We start from the raw sequence: 20954 nt of genomic DNA on the forward strand, positions 1-20954 counted from the left end.
CCCTGGGGGAACTGACGGCTGGTGGAGTCTGGAATTTGGGGTGTGAGGTATAAACACTGGGAAAGAAGGCTAGGGATGGGGTGCTTGGCTCCCATGGCCCCTTCAGTCTTCCCCTAGTTGTGTCTACAGTAGTTTGTGCCGTCACAGAGTTGGGACTTGGTGTCAAGGGTTTCTGGTTCAGTTGTGTTGAGGGCAGAGGGTAGCAGGAAGGTGTAAGTTCATTTGAGGAGAAAGGGGTGCTGTGGGTGAGGGGGGAACAGCTCCTTTCAAAGGGGTTTCTGAGCCATTAATTTGGGGGCTCTTCTGGTACTTTGTATGTGTGGCACCTAGGGTTAGATGTTTTTATTTAGTCTGCCCAAACCTATGCAGCTAGAATACTGCGATTTACTATCCAAACCTTGTGTGGCCTGAAATCCGCTGGCCTAAAGGAGAGGCTCTCCTTCCATTCCCAAGCAACCCAGGACTTGTGGGCCCCGAGTATCTGGGATCCTAGTGTGTATATTTAATGTAAATATATGTATATTTGTAGATAAAATGATACTCTGTTTTTAAATAAACAGATAAAACCTTTTTAATTGTCTGATTCCTGTCTTGCCCCTTGAACTGGGTAAGTCACTAGTGCCACGCACTGAGTCTCAGTGTTACCCTTCCTCTGCTCCCAAGCAAGGCGAGGACCCAGATACTTGCAGCTAAGAAGAGAACAAATGACTTTCGAAAGACTTTTTAGACCTTTCCAAGAGCCCTCAGGTAGGGCAGCGTGGACATGGAAGGCCAGCACCTTAGTTTGTGAAGTGTTTTTCAAGTCTGGCAGTACTGGAAACTTCCAGCAGCTGTGTGGGGTGGACAGCCATGTAGCCTTTTACAGACAGAGAAACTGAAACTCAAAAGTCACCTGGCCTGTGTCCCCATTTTCAAATGCATGGCAACAGAGGCTCAGTGAAATAATGTGGTTTGACCAAGAGGACAGGGCCTCCATCCTGGGTATGCTCTGCATGGTCCTTTCCTGCTTGCCCACAGACAAAGCCTTAGGTCTCTGTCCCACCCAAGAATTTTGGTCTCTAGAAATGCCAGCCACCTGCTCACACCCCAGGCGCCATTTCTCCACACCCCACCCCACCCTGGGGTTCTGACATCACCTCCCTTTCTGACCAATGGATGAAGTCCCAGCAGTGATGAGGATGTGAATGTCAGCTACCTCCCCCACCCCGAGGCCTGTGGTTGCAAAGATGCTCTAACAGGAAGCGGGTTTGAGGAGCTGCACAGCTTCCTGCCCCCTAGAGCTGCACAGGGCGAAAAGGGCTGGTGCTCAGCTTGGCCACGAGACACAGCTTCATGCCAGGGTTTTGGTAGCTTCCTCTTCCATACCTACTTCCGTGTGTCCCCGGGGGCCTCAGAGGCAAGTGCTGCTGTCCGTTGCCCAGGCCACCCTCCACCTCCAGTTTGGAGCCCTGCCCCCCTGGAGCTGGGCCAGACCCAACTACTGACTGGGAGTCCATGAAGGACTGGTAGGGCAAAGGTCTTGTGGACAGAGGTGCTGGGGTCAGAGATCCCCTGAGACTCTGGCCATGAAGTCTCGGCAGAAAGGAAAGAAGAAGGGCAGCTCCAAGGAACGGGTGTTTGGGTGTGACTTACGAGAGCATTTGCTGCAATCGGGCGAGGAAGGTAAGAAGACCATCTGGAGCAGGGGACAGCTGTGTCGGTGGATGACATGAAGGCATCAAGCTTGTCTTCTCTGGCTTGATTTGGTCTGTTGAGCAGAATTAGCTTCTAGGGAAGGGGTCACCATCCATGAGACCTATGCAAAGGCAAGACAGGAAATGCCGCACTTCCGGAAGAGAGGTTGAGGATGGGATCGCCAAGGGAATGTGTGCATGGTGGTTGTCCGGGGGGGATCTGGGAAGTCTGGAGAGATGGACGAACCAGATGAGAAAATGGAAAATGGGGACAGAGGGAGCGAATGGAGGTCATAGGTCAGAAGAATGGCTGAAAGGATAGTTGATAGAACAGTAAATGGAGTCACAGGTGGGAACGGGCCCAGTGGGTCTGGGGATATAACTTGGAGAGGGAAGAGGGAGGCATCCTAGCTGGAGAACAATACCAAGAGACAAGGACCTGGCCCTTCTGCATCTTTGTTGGTCCACAGGAGGGTGTCAGGGAAGGAGGGACCTTCTTTAAACTGCTTGCAAAGGGGGACCGCTGCCGACGCAGGGAACACAGGAAAAGTCAATGAGGTGGCTTCAGCCCTGGTTTGCAGTTGGGATGAGAAGCTGTAGTAAAGAGGGGTGTGGACACTGTGTGGAGCTGCTTCGGCTTCTTCTCTAGCTTACTCTGCTGTGGGTTTGAAAGCCAGCAGGCCCAGAGACAACTGCGGGCTCACCACCGCCCGGCGTGCAGTAGCTGTTCAGAACCGTGTCTTAATTTGATCTGTCCTGACTACACTGCCCGGCTTGTTTTCAGCACACTGAGCAACTTACAAAAAAACGGGCATGATTCTGCTCCCCCTTCCCCTCCCTCCACCCCACCCCAATCTGTCATTTCCTCTTTGTCCCCTTCTCTGGTTGTGGTGCCTGCAGTGATGGTGGTTCCCAGCTCATTTCCTGCTCTTAGCCCCACCCTTGTGTCCCCAAATACCTCCTTCCCCTTTTCTCCTCCATCAGAGGGCCCCATCCCTACTAACCTCCATTAAGGGAAACCCAGGCTCCAAGCAAGAGTGTTAAACAGCTGAGGTGGACTTTCCTGTGCCTTCTCGAGGAGCAGGCCTGGCTTCTTTATAATCATTCTTTATAATGATTTTTTAAAAGTTATTATTCTATTTATCTATATATTTTGTGTACATGTTGGAGAGGGGGGTTCGGTAGTTTCAGTGCAGGTGTGAAGGTCAGAGGACAACTTTGGGGAGCTGGCTCTGTCTTTCCACCACGTTGGTCCCGGGGATTGAGCTGAGGTCTTTGGGCTTGATGGCAGGCATCTTTTACCCTCTGAGCCATCTCATCAGCACTAGATGATTAAAAAATTCTTCTGAGATTCATTTATTTTTATTTTATATGTATGAATGTTTTGCCTCAATGTATATGTCTGTGTTTATGGAGAATAGGAGGTGGCATTGGATTCTCTTTGGGATTAGAGTTACAGACAATTATTGGCTGCCATGTGGGTGTTGGGAACTGAACCCAGGTCCTTTGGGAGAACAGTCAGTTCTCCTAGCCATCTAGCCAGCACTAGAGAATGATTTTTTTTTTTTTTACATAAAACCATATGACTTAATTGAGGATGATATTCTTGTAGCTCTTGGCAGACCCTCAGTTCAGCCTCCTTACCCTGGTTCTGGGATTTCCTTTCCTGGGATTCCCATCACCAACCTTATAGGCAGACTGTACTTCCATGATCCCCAGAGCCACGGTTCCCAGCGGTTGAAGGGAATTCTCTCTAGAGATCCAGGGATAGTGGAAGATGGCTGGCTTCTGATGGTAGGTGACTCCCAGAGCGTGGGAGAAGCACCTTCTCTCTCTCACGAGAACCTCAGCTGAGCCCAAGGCTTCAGAAATGAATTTTAGGTATCGGAGCATCAGTGAGAAGCTCTCCCCTTACCCAAAGCATCCTGGTACAGAAAGCTGGAAAGTGATAAGGGTGAATGAAGCTGGTTGAGGACAGCTTCTCTCATTAGCCAAAGACCCAGCATGAAAATGAAAGCTCAGACCAGGAGATCATCTGCTTCTGGTAAATTGATACTCCCACAGTTGTTATTGTTTTCTCCATCCTTATACTCTTGATCTCAGACCTCTTCCCCAACTCTTTACCCCTAAATGGATCCTTTTCTTCCCGTAAGCCCTACTGTGTACGCGTTGATACCTTGCTTAGGTTTCTGATTCACCGTAGGTCCTTCCTCCATGACTGCACCCGTATCCTTCGAGTCATTTTGACTCCTCACCCCAATCTTATCCCTAGACTGTATCTCTGACTTCATTTTTCTGATTTATATCTGCAGTTCCACCATGTTTCTGACCCTGCTATCTCTTGGCCCAGGCTCAGGCTTTATGGCTCAGGCTTCTTGAGATTTTCCATCTCTGTGCAGAGCTACTCCAGAGATTCAAAACCAACTGAAAAGAAAAGGACAGGAAAACCTAGTCAGGACTGAAGCTAGTAATACAGATGAGAGTGAGCTATTGATATTTATTTATTCATTTATTCATAGACGAGGTCTTGCCATTTGGCTCTGAGTGCTGGGATGACAAGCGTGCATTAACCAGGCCCGGGCAGAAGACTACTTATGAATCAGCAGAATAACATGGTGGCCGAAAGAGTAGTTGTAGCATTAGGCACTCAACGGTAGAGCAGCCGCTTCCACAAAGAGGTTGTCCCCCTTCTCTGCATTCAGTGCAGAGAGCTGGAATCAGGGGAACCCTGGAAAATGCAAACAGGTTCTGAAGGCATAAACAGTAATCCACACGCTGGAACTGGAACTGCAGTGAGGTGAGGAAAGGTGACAGGGACCCAAAACTTCAGGAATCACTGCTCTAGAGACTTTGTGCAAATGTCCCGGGTCCCTCATTCTAAGGATGGTGTGTGTTAGTACATGCGCAGCCCTGGAAACTCAGACTTCTTTCGATGTTTTTACCCTCCACGCCTCTTTTCTTGTCTTACCCAAGTTCTGGTTATGGGCAAAAAGATGAAGGATCTGAAAACTAGGTCACAGGAAGGAAGGAAGCTGAGAGTCGGTGGTTGCTGGGATTATCTACGTCCTTCGCCCCATCTTTCTGTCATACTTTGTTCCACAAAAAGCTTGGGATGACGTCTGAGACCCTACACAACAAACAAAATAAATGGCTGAAAAAACTGGATTGAAAGGAAATTAAGAAAAGTAGTGCCCAGAAAATGCATGCCACATAGTTCCATGTGGCTGCTAGGGGTGGGCTTTGAACTGCCTGGTAGTTAAAGTCATATGAAACTCACGAGGCTTTTAGGGAACAAAGAATAGGTACCTTAGAAGAAACACAGCTTTCCCTGACAGTGACATAATCAAGGAGTTTTTCTGGTGCGTCCCAGGCAACAGGACCCATTGTTTTGTCAAAGGCAATGTCCTTTATCAAATCTCATTGGTGATTTTGACCTAATTCTGGATTAATTCACTGTATAATCTAGCAAAAGATTTGCATGTCTGATGTTTCACTACAGTGAGAGAGAAAATTCTCTGACGAGATAGTACCATTTGTCAGGAGGTATAGATACAACACTTACAGCAAAGTATAATAAGTACTGTGATGTTGGGGGCTGGAGAGAAGGCACAGCCACTAAGACCATTTGCTGCTCTTGCAGAGGACCTGGGTTCAGCTCCCGCCACCCACATGGCGTAACTCCCAACTGCCTGTAACTCCAGTTCCACCTCAATCTGACACCCTCTTCTGGACGCCTCAGGCACATGCATGCGTGTGGTGCATGTATAGTATGTGCAATCATACACATACAAATTAAACACATCTTTTAAAAAATACTATGCTATTGAAATGAGCAAAGGACTATGAGGACTGTAGTATAGATACACGCAACGGTCTCCGGATCAGCAGTGATGTTTTTACGTACTCTTGTCTTTTTCTCACGTGTGTGTATGTGAACCTGTGTGTGGAGATTTGAGGTCAATCTCTGGGATCTTTCTTTGTCACTCTCCAGCATATTATTTTCGGCAGAATTTCAGCCAAACCCACAGTTTACCGATATGGCAAGTGTCACTAGCCTGATTGCTCTGGACCATCCTCTGTTTCCACCTCCTGAGGAAGGACTTGCTGCGCATGTACATGGATTCTAGGGATTTGAACTTCAGTGCTCTTGCTTTCCAGGCAAGCACTCTTAACTAATGAACCACCCTCCTAGCCCTTGTTTAGTTTTAAATTTTTGTTTTTAGATGGCCCTATTATGTCTTAAGCTGGCCCTGAATTCCTGGGCTCAAGGAATTCTCCTGCCTCAGCCTCCCAGGGAGCTAGGACTATAGGCATGTGCCACTTTGCTCAGCTAGAAGTTATGTTTGAGATATATTTTCAGGAATAGTCTACCAGGCAATTGGAAGGGAAGGTATTTCCAGGTTGGAGAATAAAACAAGTGCTTTAGTTTTATGTTGCTACAGGAAAACACCTCAGAAGGAGAAATCATGAAGAGGTTGAGATGGCTCATGACTACAGAGGCTGGAGGGTTCAGAGAGCATCTGCTGCCATCCTGCCAAGGGACCCCTCGCTATGTCACAACATGGTGAGGTGGAAAGAAAACTGTCTGTATAGAAGGGACCAGGAGCAAGAGGTGGTGTTGCTATGACAACTCACTGTCTGATCTGGACACACAAAACCCTCCACAAAGAGGAGCACTGTAAGGCCTGGTGGCACATCCCAGTACTTGAAAAGTATAAGGGCATCTTGAAAAGCCAGTCTGAGCTAGTAATAAAGACCATGCCTCAAGCAATAAGAACATACATCCATTTTTTAAAAAGCCAAATAAAACCCACAAAATCGAAAAGACAGTAATTCATTCACAAGGAGAGAGCCCCATGACCTAATCATCATTCACCAGGTCTCACCCTCTTAGCTGTTTCCCCATCTCAACATCACCACACTGGGGACCAGGTTTCCAGCGCATGAACTTCTGAGAGAAGAAGCATATCCAAACCACATCAATGAGGGTGGTACCAGGCTTGTTTATGGACTAGCAAAAGGCTCATTCATAGAATTGGTCAGGACCTGGTTTGTAAAGGTCTTATATCCCAGGCTGAGGAGCTCATATTTTAAGATAACAATGGGTCGGGGTGGTGGTGCACACCTTTAGCCCCAGCATTTGGGAGGCAGAGGCAGGTGGATCTCCAAGTTTGAGAACAATCAGGGCTACAGAGAAACCCTGTATAAAAAATAATAATAATTAATGGGTACTAGCCTGGGTGCTTATAATCAACAACTTAAAGTGTGGCAAGGGGGCTGGAGAGATGGCTCGGTGGTTAAGAGCACTGTCTGCTCTTCCAGAGGTCCTGAGTTCAATTCCTAGCAACCACACAGTGGCTCACAACCATTCTATAACGGGATCTGGTGCTCTCTTCTGTCATGCGGGCGTACGTGCAAATAGAGCGTTCATGTGTACAAAGTGTGGCAAGGATGTCAGTTTACAGTTCTGTGCTAGGTTGCAGTCATAGCTATGGTTGGGTTTCTATATGGGATTCAATACTTGTTTTTGAGACTCTATCACAGCTGATACCACATCAAGATGACGTGAGAAATAGCACCATATTATCTTTAAGAAGATTAGTCTGGTGACATGGCAGAAGCCCAGGGTCAGGAGAGATAGTTTAATTTCTTGCACTTTAATAAAATTGTTTACTTATTTTGTGTGTATATGCGTGGACACACAAGTGCCGTGGAGGGCATATGGACGGACAGCTCGTGGAAGTCAGTTCTGACCATGCAATCAGGCATGGGGCTTTCCATTGTCAAACTGAATAACTACAAGCTTTTTTACCAGAGAAAGTGCCTCAAACTAAATGCCTTCAGCTGGGTTCCATTTCAGTTGGGACAGGCAGTGTTGATTTTTTCCATGGTTGGTAGAGTGTTACATCAATGCAATTTTGGGACCAGTCTTTTTCTTTTCCTCCCCTGTCCCACAAGATTGCTGCTGCCCCCTTTAAAAATGCCAATGAGAAATTTCAGTTCCAAAGTTTGCAGACCTGTTCGTCCCATAACTCCAGTAATGAGAGCTGAACTCGAGGCAGGAGAGATGGCTCAGCAGTTAAGAACACATACTACAGCCGGGTGGCAGTGCACGCCTTTAATCCCAGCTTTCGGGAGGCAGAGGCAGGTGGATCTCTGTGAGTATGAGGCCAGCCTGGTCTACAGAGTGAGTTCCAGGACAGCCAGGGCTAAAACACAGAAATTCTATGTTGAAGAACAAAAGAAAAAACAAAAACAAAAACACATACTACTCTTGCAGAGGCCTAGGGTTTGTTTCCCAGAACTAACAACCACTCCAGCATCCTCCGGTACCCTAGGATGCCTCTGCACTCGTAACTACCTGTGACGGTGCACGGTGCACATCCCAGTACTCAAGAAGTAGAGGCAGAAAGAGCAGAAATTCAAGGTCATCCTCAACTACAAGCAAGCTGAAGGCCAGCCGCAGATCCATGAGACTGTGTCTCAAAAGCCAACAAATGAGCCAGGCAGTGGCGGCTCATGCCTGGTGGGGGCAGAGGCAGGCAGACCTCTGTGAGTTTGAGGTCAGCCTGGTCTATGGAGCTTTGAAAAAGAAAATTTAGAGGGCTAATATCGAGTAGCAGTGAGTTCCACTTCAGTACAGGGATTTATGCTGAGATTCCAGAACCAAGTGATAGAAATATTATACAAAAATAGATGAATTGGGTCTTATCACCTGTAAGAATTTGCCAGTGACTTCTGTTTTTGTTTTGAATTTCATTAATTTGGCCTTAATCTCAGTGAACCCTCTTTCAGTCTTTAGCTTCTCAGGTTTTTCTTTCCTCTGTCTTCTGTGTCCGCAGTGCCCCAAGTACTAAGGAGCTGTGCGGAGTTTGTGCAAGAGTATGGTGTGGTGGATGGGATCTACCGCCTCTCGGGGGTCTCCTCTAACATCCAGAAGCTCCGGTGAGTCAGCCAGAGTGGACAGACTCTGTAGGCAGGAGGCCAGGGAGCCACAGTAAAAGCAGCTGGGGTGAGCTGGAGGAGGGGCGAGGGGAAGTGGGAGAAGGAAGCACAAATGTTAGGTGCTCCTGCCTCAGAAGAGGCTCTGAAGCCTGGTCAGGCAAAGCGGGGACCCCAAGCTCACTCCCCAACACACACGCTCTCCAGTCCCACACATACACAGCCTGCTTTTAACACAAACACGTACACACATGCACACACACACGTGATTTGCATACTGTAAAATTCACCCCTTAAAAGTGTTTGAGTGAGTTGTTTTCAGCGTATTCACAACACTGCAAATGTCACCATGGAGCATCCAGAACCTGTCACCATCCTCCAAAGAAACTGTACATTTCCCCTTTACCTAACCCCAAACTGACTTTCTGTTTGTATGGCTCTGTCTGTCCTAGACATCTCATATAAACCAATGATACAATACATATCTTCATAAGTCTGGCTCTTCAACTCTGAGTTCTTTCAAGGTTCATTCGTGCTGTGGCATGTACTAAGTATTTTACTGCTTTCTATAGATGAATACAATTCTCTGCCATAGCCACATAACTTTTTTTTTTTTTTTTTACTCGTTTATTAGTTGACAGCTATTCAGGTTGTTTCCACCTTTTGGTTATTATGGATAATTCTGCTACAGATATGTGCAAGTTTTTGTGGACATATTTTCAATTATTATGACTGTAGACCTGAGTGCAATTGCTGGGCCACGAGGTGCCTTCTCGCTTGGTAGTTACTGTTAACCAAACTGTCTTCCACAACGTCTGTATCGTTCTCATCCCTGCAGCAACACACGAAGGTTCCGATCTCTCCACACCCCTGCCAACTTTTGTTACTGTGTCTTTTGTGATTTACGAATTTCCCCAGCTGCAGATGAGGTTGAACACCCTTCTTCTGAGACGTCTCCCGAGAAAGATTCCGATTTTCTGTTTGTGTTTAAATTGTTTAATCATTGAGTTGGAATGAGATTTTTCATATGTTCCGAGTGCTAGATAATTTTTAAAGGTTTATTTATTTATTATGTATACAGTGTTCTGTCTGCATGTTCACCTACAAAGCAGAAGAGGGCACCAGATCTCATTATAGATGGTTGTGAGCCACCATGTGGTTGCTGGGAACTGAACTCAAAGAGCAGACAGTACTCTCAACCTCTGAGCTGGATTTTAGCCAGATGTGTGATGAGCAGTACTTCCCCCTCCCCATCTGTGGGTTGTGGGCTGCTCTCCTCCTCTTCCTCCTGGTCTTGTTCTTCTTTGTGGTAGTGGGGATTTTGAACCCAGGGTTCATTTTCTTGATAGTGTGCCTTAACACATAAATGTTCCTTTTCTTTTCTTCTTTTGTGTGTGGTGTATGTATGTATGTATTTGTGTAGTTATGTGCATTTGTGTGGAGGTCAGAGGTCAGTATTGCTTGTCTTCCTCAATCATTCTTCACTATATTTTTTCTCAGTTATTATTTTATTATTGTTATTATTATTTATTATAATTTATTCAATTTGTATCCCGGATGTGGGCCCCTCCCTCATCTCCTCCCAATTTTATTGTATTTTTTAACAAGATTTTACTTATTTATTTTATGCCTGAGTGTTCTATCTGAAGAAGGAATCTGATTCCACTACTGATAGTTCACCATATTTTTAAAATTAATTGATTTTTTCTTTTATGTTCTGCTTGCTGGTATGTCTGTGCACAATTTATGTGTCTGGTGCCCACAGAGGCCAGCTGAGGCCCAGGACTGGACTTACAGATGGGTGCTGGGAATGGAACCTGGGTCCACTGGAAGAGCAGCCAGCTCTTAACCACTGGCTGGGCATTGGTTTCTCCAGTCCCTCTGTGTTGTTGTTGTTATTATCATTGACTGAAAACAGGGTATCCTCCTGAACTTGAAGCTTGCAGATTTGACTAGGCAGACTGGCAAGCAAGCTCCTGGGATCCCCCACACATGCTTCCCCAGTGCTGAGCTTAGAGGACTCTGCCGCTCTGTCTGGATTGTTATAAAGAAGCTGGGGATCTGAACTCAGATCCTTACGCTCATGTGGCAAGCGCTTTATCAATTGAGATATCTTCCTAGCCCCTAGTCTTCTCACCCTCTCTTGTTTCTTTTTCTTCAGTCTTACTCTGTAGCTCAGTCTGGCCTAGAACTCATTTTATAGCGAATGATAATCTCAGATTCACGGAAGTCCTCTTGCATTATCGGTTTATCTGCTTTTTTCTTTTGATTGTTGGTACATTGGGTGCCATATCTGAGCAACTGCTGGCTAATCTAATCAAGACCTTAAAATGTTTCTTCCAAGGTAGGCATAGTGGCCCACACGTTGAATACCAGCCTTCAGGAGGCAGGCAGGTGGATCTCTGTGAGTCAGAGGTCAGCCTGATGTATATATTGAGTTCCAGGCCACCCTAAATCCATTCCCCATGTCTACTGATTTCTACATACCCCTTTCTTGCTAATCACATGTCCCTGGTGGGTCATGCACAGACCCACTTACCTATCCCTAGACCCATCTTCATAGTCACATATACACATTCACATTCGCAATTCCTAATGTTTGCTGACAAGTACAGGAAATACATGTAAATACGCCAGTTAATATATATATATTGTGTGTGTGTATGTGTGTGTGTGTGTGTGTGTGTGTACATTCCAACATTCTCCTTCCAAGTCTCAACATGCTGAACCACGTCTGCAGCTGACCTCTATAGCTCCTGCTTCTCCCTAGATATCCTCTGTTTACCTTTCACTCCTGACCACTCTGCACCTCCCCAGGCAGGAGTTTGAGGCAGAGCGGAAGCCAGACCTTCGGCGGGACGTTTACCTCCAGGACATTCACTGCGTCTCCTCCTTGTGCAAGGCCTATTTCCGAGAACTTCCAGATCCCCTCCTCACTTACCGGCTCTATGACAAATTCGCTGTGAGTTGAGAGGCAGAGGGGCGGAGGACAGGGGTCAAGGGCAGCCGCCTCAACCTTGACATCCCTGGCGTGTCACAGGCCAGCCACAGCCCTAGGGATCTGAGTGACAGTAAAGCAATGACTGGGAAGGAGAGCCTTCCTCCCCAAATCTCCTAGTCCCTGAAACCTCTGCCAATCCCTGTCCTCTCGGTCTTCATTTTCTCCCTGTGGTGTATTTCCCTGAAGGCCTGCAGACCGCACACAGCACAGTGGTAAGACTTGGGAGGTAAAGGGAAGGTTGTCAGAGCCGGGAGGCCTTGGAAAGCACCTAGACCAGAGTTTCCCTATACTTAAGAGAACCAGACTGCTGTTTATATAGCAAAAACATTTTCAGGAATGTCCCTCTGTCACCTGTCATTGTATGTTAAACAGTTTGGAGGGGAAGACATATGGAAAAAAAAATTACCTTTTTTTTTTTTTAAATTTGAGCAATACTTTTAAAATAAAGTGCTAGCTACTTGGGAGGTTGAGGCAGAAGGATTGCTGGAGTATAGAGTTTGAGCCCAGCCTGGGAAATGCAGCAAAAAGAGCCTGCATTTTATTGAGTGCAACAATACTGGGACTCTGAACAGCAGCTGCATCCTGCTCAGTCCATTCAGCCTAGTCTGGGTGGGTCACCTTCCCAGACACCTTTAAACAGCTCCACAGTCTAGTTCCAGAGCTGTGCCAAAATAAACACCGAGGCAGGGGAATGGCAGTAAGTAGTTCAAGGTCACAGGACAGACTATTAAGTGTATAAAAGAAGATTCAGCAGTCATCTGTGGGCCTGAAGGTCCTAAGCTTTCTTCCTCTGGTTCTGGGGACCAAACCAGTGGTCTTGTGCTTGCAAGGCATGTGCTCTACCATGGAGCTGCATTCCAGCCCTTGTTTTCTGTCCCTTTTCTCTGTGTCTAGAGTGCTGTGACTATAGGCATTTGCTACCATGCTCAGCGTGCGTGTTTTTACTTTACTCTCTTGTGGTGCCTTGAAGGTCTAGGTGGGGTCATTGTGGGATATAGGCACAGATCATCCCTCCGAGCTTCATCTGGAGCTCTGAGAAGCCAGGGGCCATCTCTGAGCCGGTATCTCCTTCTTGTACCCTTGTTCCCAATTAGGAGGCAGTGGCAGTGCAGCTGGAGCCTGAACGCTTGGTCAAGATCCTAGATGTGCTTCAGGAGCTCCCTGTCCAGAACTACAGGTGTGTGAGGGCCACCCTCGCACTCCAGAGACCCCGTTACCCCATCTCTGGCCCAAGCCTCCTTCCTCCTCCAAGCTCTCAGTCTAACCGAAACCCCGGTTAGACTGTGTTTTAGGTGGTCCCTTTTTTGCTTTCTGCAGGACGCTGGAGTTCCTCATGCGGCACTTGGTCCACATGGCCTCATTTAGTGCCCAAACCAACATGCATGCCCGCAATTTGGCCATTGTGTGGGCCCCCAACCTGCTGAGGTGGGTGCATGGGTGAGCAGTGTTGTAGCTTCTGGGAAGCTTATCTTATTGTAACAAGATAGACCCAAACGGATGCGGTTGTGTGGGTGCACTGGAGAACCCAGCAAGACAGTATAGTTCAGCAGAAGCCGAGTAGTTTAGAGTCCACCAACATGGACCTTCTCTGAGACTGAGTGAAGATCTTAAGAGAAAGGCCTCTGTTTCCCTACACTGTGTTGGAGAGTTTGGGGACTAGAATATTGGTCTTTGCCAAACATTTGTTGAACAAATATCCTTACAATCTAGTCAAGAACTGGCCTGTATATCACTCCCTATGGCACGAAGCATTATTTATTATAATAATTCGCATAGCCTGCCTCTTGTGCTATAGTGCAAGGAGTATGAAAAAAAAAGTAGAAATTATTTGAGGGTGTCTAAGATGGCTTTCCTGGAGGGAGTGGCATTTGAACTTGAATCATACATGTGACCTAAGAGGTAGAGGTGGAGGCAAGGACAGGAGGGGAGAGTAGAGGGTATTTCAGAGGCTGCTCATTCTGTAACACAACTTTAACACTAGCACTCAGGAGACAAGACAGGTGGACCTTCGTGAGTTCAAGGCCAGCCTAGTGTATACAGAGAGTTCCAGTAATATATATATATATATATAATATTTCAGGAATAATTTAGATAGGAAAGTGTTTTGAAATTGGGAGGGACTAAGCCCACGTGTTTACAGGTCTAAGGACATAGAGGCCTCGGGCTTCAATGGGACAGCAGCGTTCATGGAGGTGCGTGTGCAGTCCATCGTTGTGGAGTTCATCCTCACCCATGTGGATCAGCTCTTTGGGGGTGATTCCCTCTCTGGTTAGTATCCTTTCTGCCCATTACATATCATCAGTCTCTGCCAGGGTAATCACCTCATAGAGAGCTTTATTTTATGGTTTCTTTGATGAAGGTCAGGTGTAGAGAGCCTCAAAAGTCACTTCACTCAGTTTTGTCCCTTTGTGGGCAGGAAGACTCTGTCTCTCACAGAGAGAGGCAGGTGATGGTCACATACAGAAAGACCAGAGAGATCTTAGTGCAGCTAGGACTTGAGCGGGCGCCTTCTGCTGTCATTCTAGCACACTGACGGCCTCTGCAGCATTGCCTTGGATGCCAAGGCTAACGTCTCGGGACCTCCTGGCCACCTTTGTTCATGAGAACACCCTGCTGAAATGGATAGAGAGGGTCTATCTCCAAGAGCCTCTGACTATATCCTCAGCTTGGTGGTTGGTGAAGGGGCATGGACCGGGGACGTGAGGTTCCTTTCTTGGCTCTGTTTTTGGCTGGCCAATTCCTTTTGTTTTCCTAGCTGGTGCAGATTTGGAGAGTGGATGGAAAGTACTTCCAGGGGCCCGAGCACCAGGCAGCTCTGAGGACCTCATGCCCAGGTCCCTTCCCTACCACCTGCCCAGCATCTTACAGGCTGGGGATGGACCCCCACAGATGCGACCCTACCACACTATCATTGAGCTTGCAGAACACAAGTAAGGTCTTCCTCCTTGGTCTTCTTCCTTTGCACTTATCATCAGCCTCCACTCCTAACTGTATCTCCATTATCCGCAGGAGAAAGGGGTCTTTGAAGGTCAGGAAATGGCGATCTATCTTCAATTTGGGTCGCTCTGGACATGAGACGAAACGGAAACTTCCACTGAGGGTTGAGGACAGGGGTAAGTCTAGGATGATGAGGGTACAGGACTTTGCTGAGGATGTGTAGGGTTCTGGCGTTATGTACATCTACGTGTATTTTTCAGAAGAAAAATCCAATAAGGGAACACTGAGGCCTGCGAAGAGTATGGATTCACTGAGTGCTGCAGCTGGGGCCAGTGACGGTGAGTCTGTTTCAGTGTTAGTGGCTAAGTGTGTTTGTGTATATGCTGTGACAATAACAGCAAAGGCTGTGTTTCTATAAATGCGGCCAAAAATGCCCAGGAATTAAAAAAAAAATTAGTGGGTTCCTATTAGATACCAGTCTTGGAGATAGATGCCAAGTTTTATAGTGACAAACTCATTGTCTAATCTCTGAGCTTATTCATGGGTCTTTGTACGTGAAGGAGGTTCTGGGTATGTGTAGAAGGATGTAAACATACACACGCATGTGTGTGGTAGTGGGAGCTAGTGAATGGATGTACAGAGAGGGAAGATGATCCATCAAGTTTGTGTGACCTTTGACCTGCTGACTGGGTGGATAATTTGCAGTAGTGGCTAAAGGAAGCTGGGTTTGGTACCTTCCAATTATCCTGCTTCTAGAATCTAGGAAAAGAGCAGCTGAGGTCTTACACGAGCTGTCAAACCCTTTGGAGCTGAGGCTACTGACTATCTGACCTTCTCTCTCTCTTCCACAGAGCCAGAGGGGCTGGTGGGGTCCAGCAGTCAGCCAAGCTCACTGATGCCTGAGAGCTTGGAGAATAATTCTATGGATGCAGCAGAAGGTGAACAGGAGTTTGAGGCAGAGACACTGGGCAGTACGAATTCTGAGCCAGGAACTCCACGAACTGGGCGGGCAGCTCTTCGGGCTTCGGGGAGCAGCCGTGCAGAGCGCTGTGCCGGTGTCCACATCTCAGACCCCTACAACGTCAACCTCCCCCTACACATAACCTCTATCCTCAGTGTACCTCCAAACATCATCTCGAATGTCTCCTTGGTCAGGCTCACCCGTGGCCTGGAGTGCCCGGCCCTACAGCCGCGGCCAAGCCCTGCCTCAGGTCCTGGCCCAGGCCCAGGTCTTGGCCCTGGCCCCCCAGGTAAGAACTCAGAGATTTCCTAGGGCTGGGAAGGAATCTAAAGTTCTGGTGCTGAGGATGTAGCCTGGGAGGGTTAGAGGCCTCAGTCCTGAGGCTTTGTCTTATACGGCCTGCCTAGATTTGCAGTTTGAGAATCCACAATATTATCAGGTTATATAAAGTCCATGGAGAGGGGAATCTCTGCTAGGCTTCAGGTCACTGATGTACCCCAAGAACAGGGCTGTGTGCCAGACATGTAAGTGATTTAGTAAATACAAGTATGGGTAAGTATAAAAGTTGGTGTTAAGAGTTACTGCAAGTTGGGCATGGTGGCACACACCTTTAATTCCAACACTCAGGGAAGTCAAGGCAGGGAATTACTGGGAGTTTGAGGCCAGCCTAGTCCACAAAGCAAGTCCAGGACAGCCAAGGCTACACAGAGAAACCCTGTCTCATTCAAAGCTGGGTGGTGCTGGTGCACGCCTTTAATCTCAGCACTTGGGGGCAAAGGCAGGTGGATCTCTGAGTTCAAGGCTAGCCTTGTCTACAGAATCCGTTCCAGGACAGCCAGGGCTACACAGAGAAACTCTTGTCTTGAAAAACCAAAAATAAAAAAAAAGTCCCTGCAACATTAATACTAAGAGCCAACCAACATGTACTTAGCAACATGTGCCGATGGCTGTATAGGCACTTTGCAGGCGTTGGCTCATCTCATTTTTCATAATATGAAGATATAAGTGTTGTGATTCTCATATCACAGCAATGGAGCCTGAAAGTTATCTCAAGCAGTTTACTGCTGATTAGGTTGGAAGAAGCAAGGCTAGGATCTGATCCAAGCTCCCATTCCTATTCTCAAAGTGTCACAGATGAGAAATCCTGAGGTTGTCTAGGACAGAGGTAAGTAGGACAGTTAAGTAGACTGAGGTTCAGAGTTTGTCTATAGCGTATATTAGCTGTGTGACCTTGGACAAATTGCTTTGTGCTTCAGTTTTGTTACATGCAAAATGAGAGTGAAGAGCTGAGGAGGCAGTAGAGTGCTTGCCTAACATACACACAACCCTGAGCTTGATTTCCATCAAGCTTATGGATGCTTACACCTGTAATCTGACACTTCGGAGGTGGAGATAGGAAGAATGAAGTTTGAGGTCATACCCAGCTCCACGGTTTGAGATGAGCCTGGGATACAGGAGACCTGTCTTTACCAAGTCTATTTGCTAAACAGATTTACCAAGGATGTTCCTTATCCTCTTTTTTTTTTTGCATGTGATAAAACTGAAGCTTGCCAGGCAGTGCAAGTGATGGTGCACGCCTTTAATTCCAGAACTCAGAAGGCAGAGGCAGGCAGATCTTTGTGAGTTCGAGGACAGCCTGGTCTACAGTGTGAGTTCCACGACAGCCAGGGATGTTACATAAGAGAAACTGTCTCAAAAACAAAACAAGAAGCAAATGAAAACAACAACAAAAAACTGAAGCCCAAAGCAATGTGTCCAAGGTCACACAGTTAATATGTGTCATAGACAGTGCATGTGTGTGTATCTGAGTTGCATGTACACGCACAAGAATTTAGGGACCAGCGGGCAACTTTAGGTGTTGTCCTTCAGACGATACCTATGCTTTTCTTTTTCTTTTTTCTATGACAGAGTATTTCACTGGCCTGGAACTTGCCAAGCAGGCTAGGGTGGTAGACCGACTAGTTCCATGGACCCACCTGCACCTTCCCCCTCCAGCACAGGGATTACCAGAGCACACCACCATAACCTAGAGTTATTTTATGTGAATTCTCAGGCTCAAACTCATGGCCTCATATTTGCACACAATCACTTCTAAACAGAAGCATCTCCCCAGCCCCTCTACATAATATTTTATTCTGCAGAGAAAACAGAATAATCCATTATAAAGCTATAGAACACTATGCTTGGATCTGGTCACGGCGGTGCCTGCCTTTAATCCCAACTCTTAGGAGCAGAGATAGGTTGGTTTCTGTGAGTTTAAGGCCAACCTGGGTCTACCTAGCCAGTTCTAGCACTGCTATGTAGCGATACCTTGCTCCTGCAAACAGACAAAGGGATAAACAAACAATCCACAAAGTTGGCACTTGAGTGAGAATTAATAAAGAGCTATAAGTAGTTAGTCATTCTGGTCTGGAAGGATGAGCCATGTGGACTATCATACACTGGGAGGGTTGGACCCCTACCATGTCAGTGTGAGGAATTCCCATACCAGAAAGGGTTGGGGCTGACCTTGACTTCTTGATTCCTGGAATTGTCTTTCTCTCAACAGATGAGAAGTCGGAGGCAACATCAGTCCCAGGTCCCCTGGTTGACTTAAGCCCAGCAGACATGGCTCCTGCCCTGGATGATTCCTTGTCCCAGGAGGTGCAGGATTCCTTCTCCTTCCTAGAGGACTTGAGCAGCTCAGAGCCTGAGTGGGTGGGGGTGGAGGATATGGAGGTGGCCAAGGCAGGAGTCGCAGGAACAGCAGGAGCAGCAGCTTTCTCCCTCGGGGAGGACGACCCTGGGATGGGCTACCTGGAGGAGCTCCTGGGAGTTGGGCCTCAGGTAAGGAAGAGAAATGCTGGGTATGTGGGTAGTGTGTGACCCAGAGAGTGGATAGGGCTACCTGGTCCTTAGCTTTGATGCTATGCCTACAGGTGGAAGAGTTCTCCGTGGAGCCACCCTTGGATGATCTGTCTCTGGATGATGCACAGTATGTCCTGGCTCCTAACTGCTGTTCCCTTGATTCTGCCGGCCCCACACCTGAAGTGGAAGACGAGAGTGGGGAAGAAGTCTTCCTGAGTGCCTATGATGATCTGAGTCCCCTTCAGAGGCCTAGACCCATGAACTGGGAAGATGTAGGGAGTCTGGAGGAAGAGGCTGCAATGTGTGGGAAACCTCCTGCACAGGCTGATGGAGAGCAGGCATGCTGGGAAACTAAACAGGACAAGGAGGCTGAGCCTAGAAGCACATCAGATAACAGGGATGAAGCAGAGGCAACACCAGAGACTGAAATTGAGGCTGAAAAGGCTGATGGAGGAGGAGGGGAGGCTGAAACCAGCCAAAAGGTGATGGGTAGCTTTGAAGAAGACAGTAGTAAAAAGATAGAGGCCAAGGAAGAAAATTCCAAAGGTCAAGAGGTTGGAAGTATAGAGCAGACTAAGGATGTGGAGGGAATAAGAGGAGAACAGGGCAAAGAGGAGAAGGAAAAAGACACCGGGAGAAAAGAAGGAGCTGGAAAGGGGGAGGATATCCCAGTAGAATCCAGAATAGACCCAGAGCATGTGATCCAGGAATACCTGGTTCCTGGGGAGAACTGGGAAGTTGTATACAAACAAGAGGCCGAGAAATGCGGGAAGGATGAGATCAAGGGACTGAGAGGGAACAGTGACCAAAAGTCAAGAGAAGACCAAGGACATGGTGAAGATAGAAGTCAAGAAGATGATGATGGGAAGGAAGGGGAGGTCAGCAAGGAACAAAAACGTATAGATGTAGAAACTGAAGGCAAAAGAGCTGTCGGTGACCACTCAGAAGAGGGGTCCCTCCCTGAAGGGCCAGGGGTCGAGTTCCTGGAGGTTGACGGTGCAGAAGAAGTCAACGAACAGACTTGTGAGATGGAACAAACCATGCCACAGCCATCTGAGCCAGAGATGGAGGCTGAGGGACAGCTCAGTTCTGAGGCATGTGACCTGTATTCTTGTCCCTGTGGTTCAGCTGGTGGTGTGGGCATGCGCCTAGCTTCCACCCTAGTTCAGGTCCGACAGGTCCGCTCTGTTCCCGTAGTGCCCCCCAAACCACAGTTTGCCAAAGTGCCCAGTGCAATGTGTAGCAAGATCCACGTAGCACCCGCAAGCCCATGTCCGAGGCCTGGCAGGCTTGATGGGACTCCTGGAGAAAGGGCTTGGGGTTCTCGTGCTTCTTGGAGGAATGGGGGTAGTCTTTCCTTTGATGCTGCTGTGGCCCTGGCCCGGGAACGCCAGAGGACTGAGACTGGAGGAGTCCGGCGGACCCAAACCTGTACTGGAGGTGGGGATTATAGCCTCCACTCCAGAACCTCTCCTTGTACCATGATTCCTGCCCATTCTTCCCGGCCCCTGAGCTGTCTGGAACTCCCCCCAGAAGGCACAGAAGGGTCTGAGCCCAGAAGTCGGTTTAGTCTGCCCCCGAGAGAGCTTCATCCCCCTGCCCCTCCTGTGGCCCCTCAGCGTCAAACATATGCTTTTGAAACACAGACTAACTGTGGGAAGGATGAAGGGCTGTGATTAGGTGTGGACAAAAGGGCCTAAGAATCAACCTGTCGTGCTGTCTTTGCCTCCTCAAGAGCCCAATTCCATAGTGTGGGTCCTCCAGCCATTTGCGACCATGGGAGACACTCGCTGCCTTGGTGGTTTTACTTGAGTTTGTGTTATCACGCAAAAGCACTTATATCTAAGTAGAGTCTTAAAAAATAGAGAAAGGTCTTGTTCCCATGAAGTTGTGATTAAACACAGAGGGGGAATTCCAGCCAAACTCCTGCCCTCTTCTGAGGCTGTGAACTTCTCTTCAGAGAAACCCAGGGTAGATGGGGGAAACACACAGGACCGTTATAGAATCGCTCACCCCTTTTTTGTTTCCAGATCTTTGGCTATCTCCTGACCCTCTTAGTTCCAGATTAGGAGAAACGTTTCCAAGCCCTCAGTGTTTGCTGAAGGAAATGGATAACTCCCTCTACCTTCAATTATTTTGCCGAAGAGGTCCTGTACAGATCTCTCTGGTCTTTCTTTTTCCCGTTAGAATAACCTCCTCTTATTTTCGGGAAAATGGAATGCCTGCACCCTGGCCCTGTTTCTCTGTACAGGCTGGGGCTTCAGGCTCCATTTAGCAATGGTGACTGTTTGGTAATAAAAGCTGATTTAAAAAAAAACATTTAAATAGTGTATGGATTTACTCTTATTAAAGGTTTGGGTGGAAGGTATCACATTTCGATGTTGTCAAAATGTATATATCTCATTTTTTTTCTTCTTTAAATATTCTTCCTCAGTTGTCATGGAAACCAGTAGCTAGAAAGCAGAACTGGGTTCATGATGGTCAAGAAATGGGGAAGAGAAACCTGTTTTACATAATGTTCATCTAATGCCAGGAATTGGGCTAGATTTGTGTACATAAAAACTTTGCTCTTGGATTTACTTAATCCACTTAA

The 20954-nt window shown here is 47.4% G+C and overlaps 1 protein-coding gene across 1 annotated transcript; it reads left to right on the forward strand.

Moving 5' to 3' along the window:
* Positions 1 to 1329: 1329 nt before the first annotated feature.
* Positions 1330 to 20660, forward strand: Arhgap30 (Rho GTPase activating protein 30). Its single transcript, XM_055613212.1, has 12 exons — positions 1330 to 1662; positions 8516 to 8618; positions 11433 to 11577; positions 12711 to 12793; positions 12934 to 13041; positions 13757 to 13884; positions 14372 to 14546; positions 14626 to 14729; positions 14814 to 14891; positions 15405 to 15803; positions 18063 to 18340; positions 18433 to 20660. Exons 1-12 carry the CDS (start codon positions 1566 to 1568, stop codon positions 20035 to 20037), a joined length of 3303 nt encoding a protein of 1100 aa, XP_055469187.1. The 5' UTR covers positions 1330 to 1565; the 3' UTR covers positions 20038 to 20660.
* Positions 20661 to 20954: the final 294 nt, after the last annotated feature.

This window comes from Psammomys obesus, unplaced genomic scaffold, assembly GCF_907164565.1.
Source record: "Psammomys obesus unplaced genomic scaffold, mPsaObe1.curated_primary_1811, whole genome shotgun sequence".
In the NCBI taxonomy this organism is placed as follows: domain Eukaryota; kingdom Metazoa; phylum Chordata; class Mammalia; order Rodentia; family Muridae; genus Psammomys; species Psammomys obesus.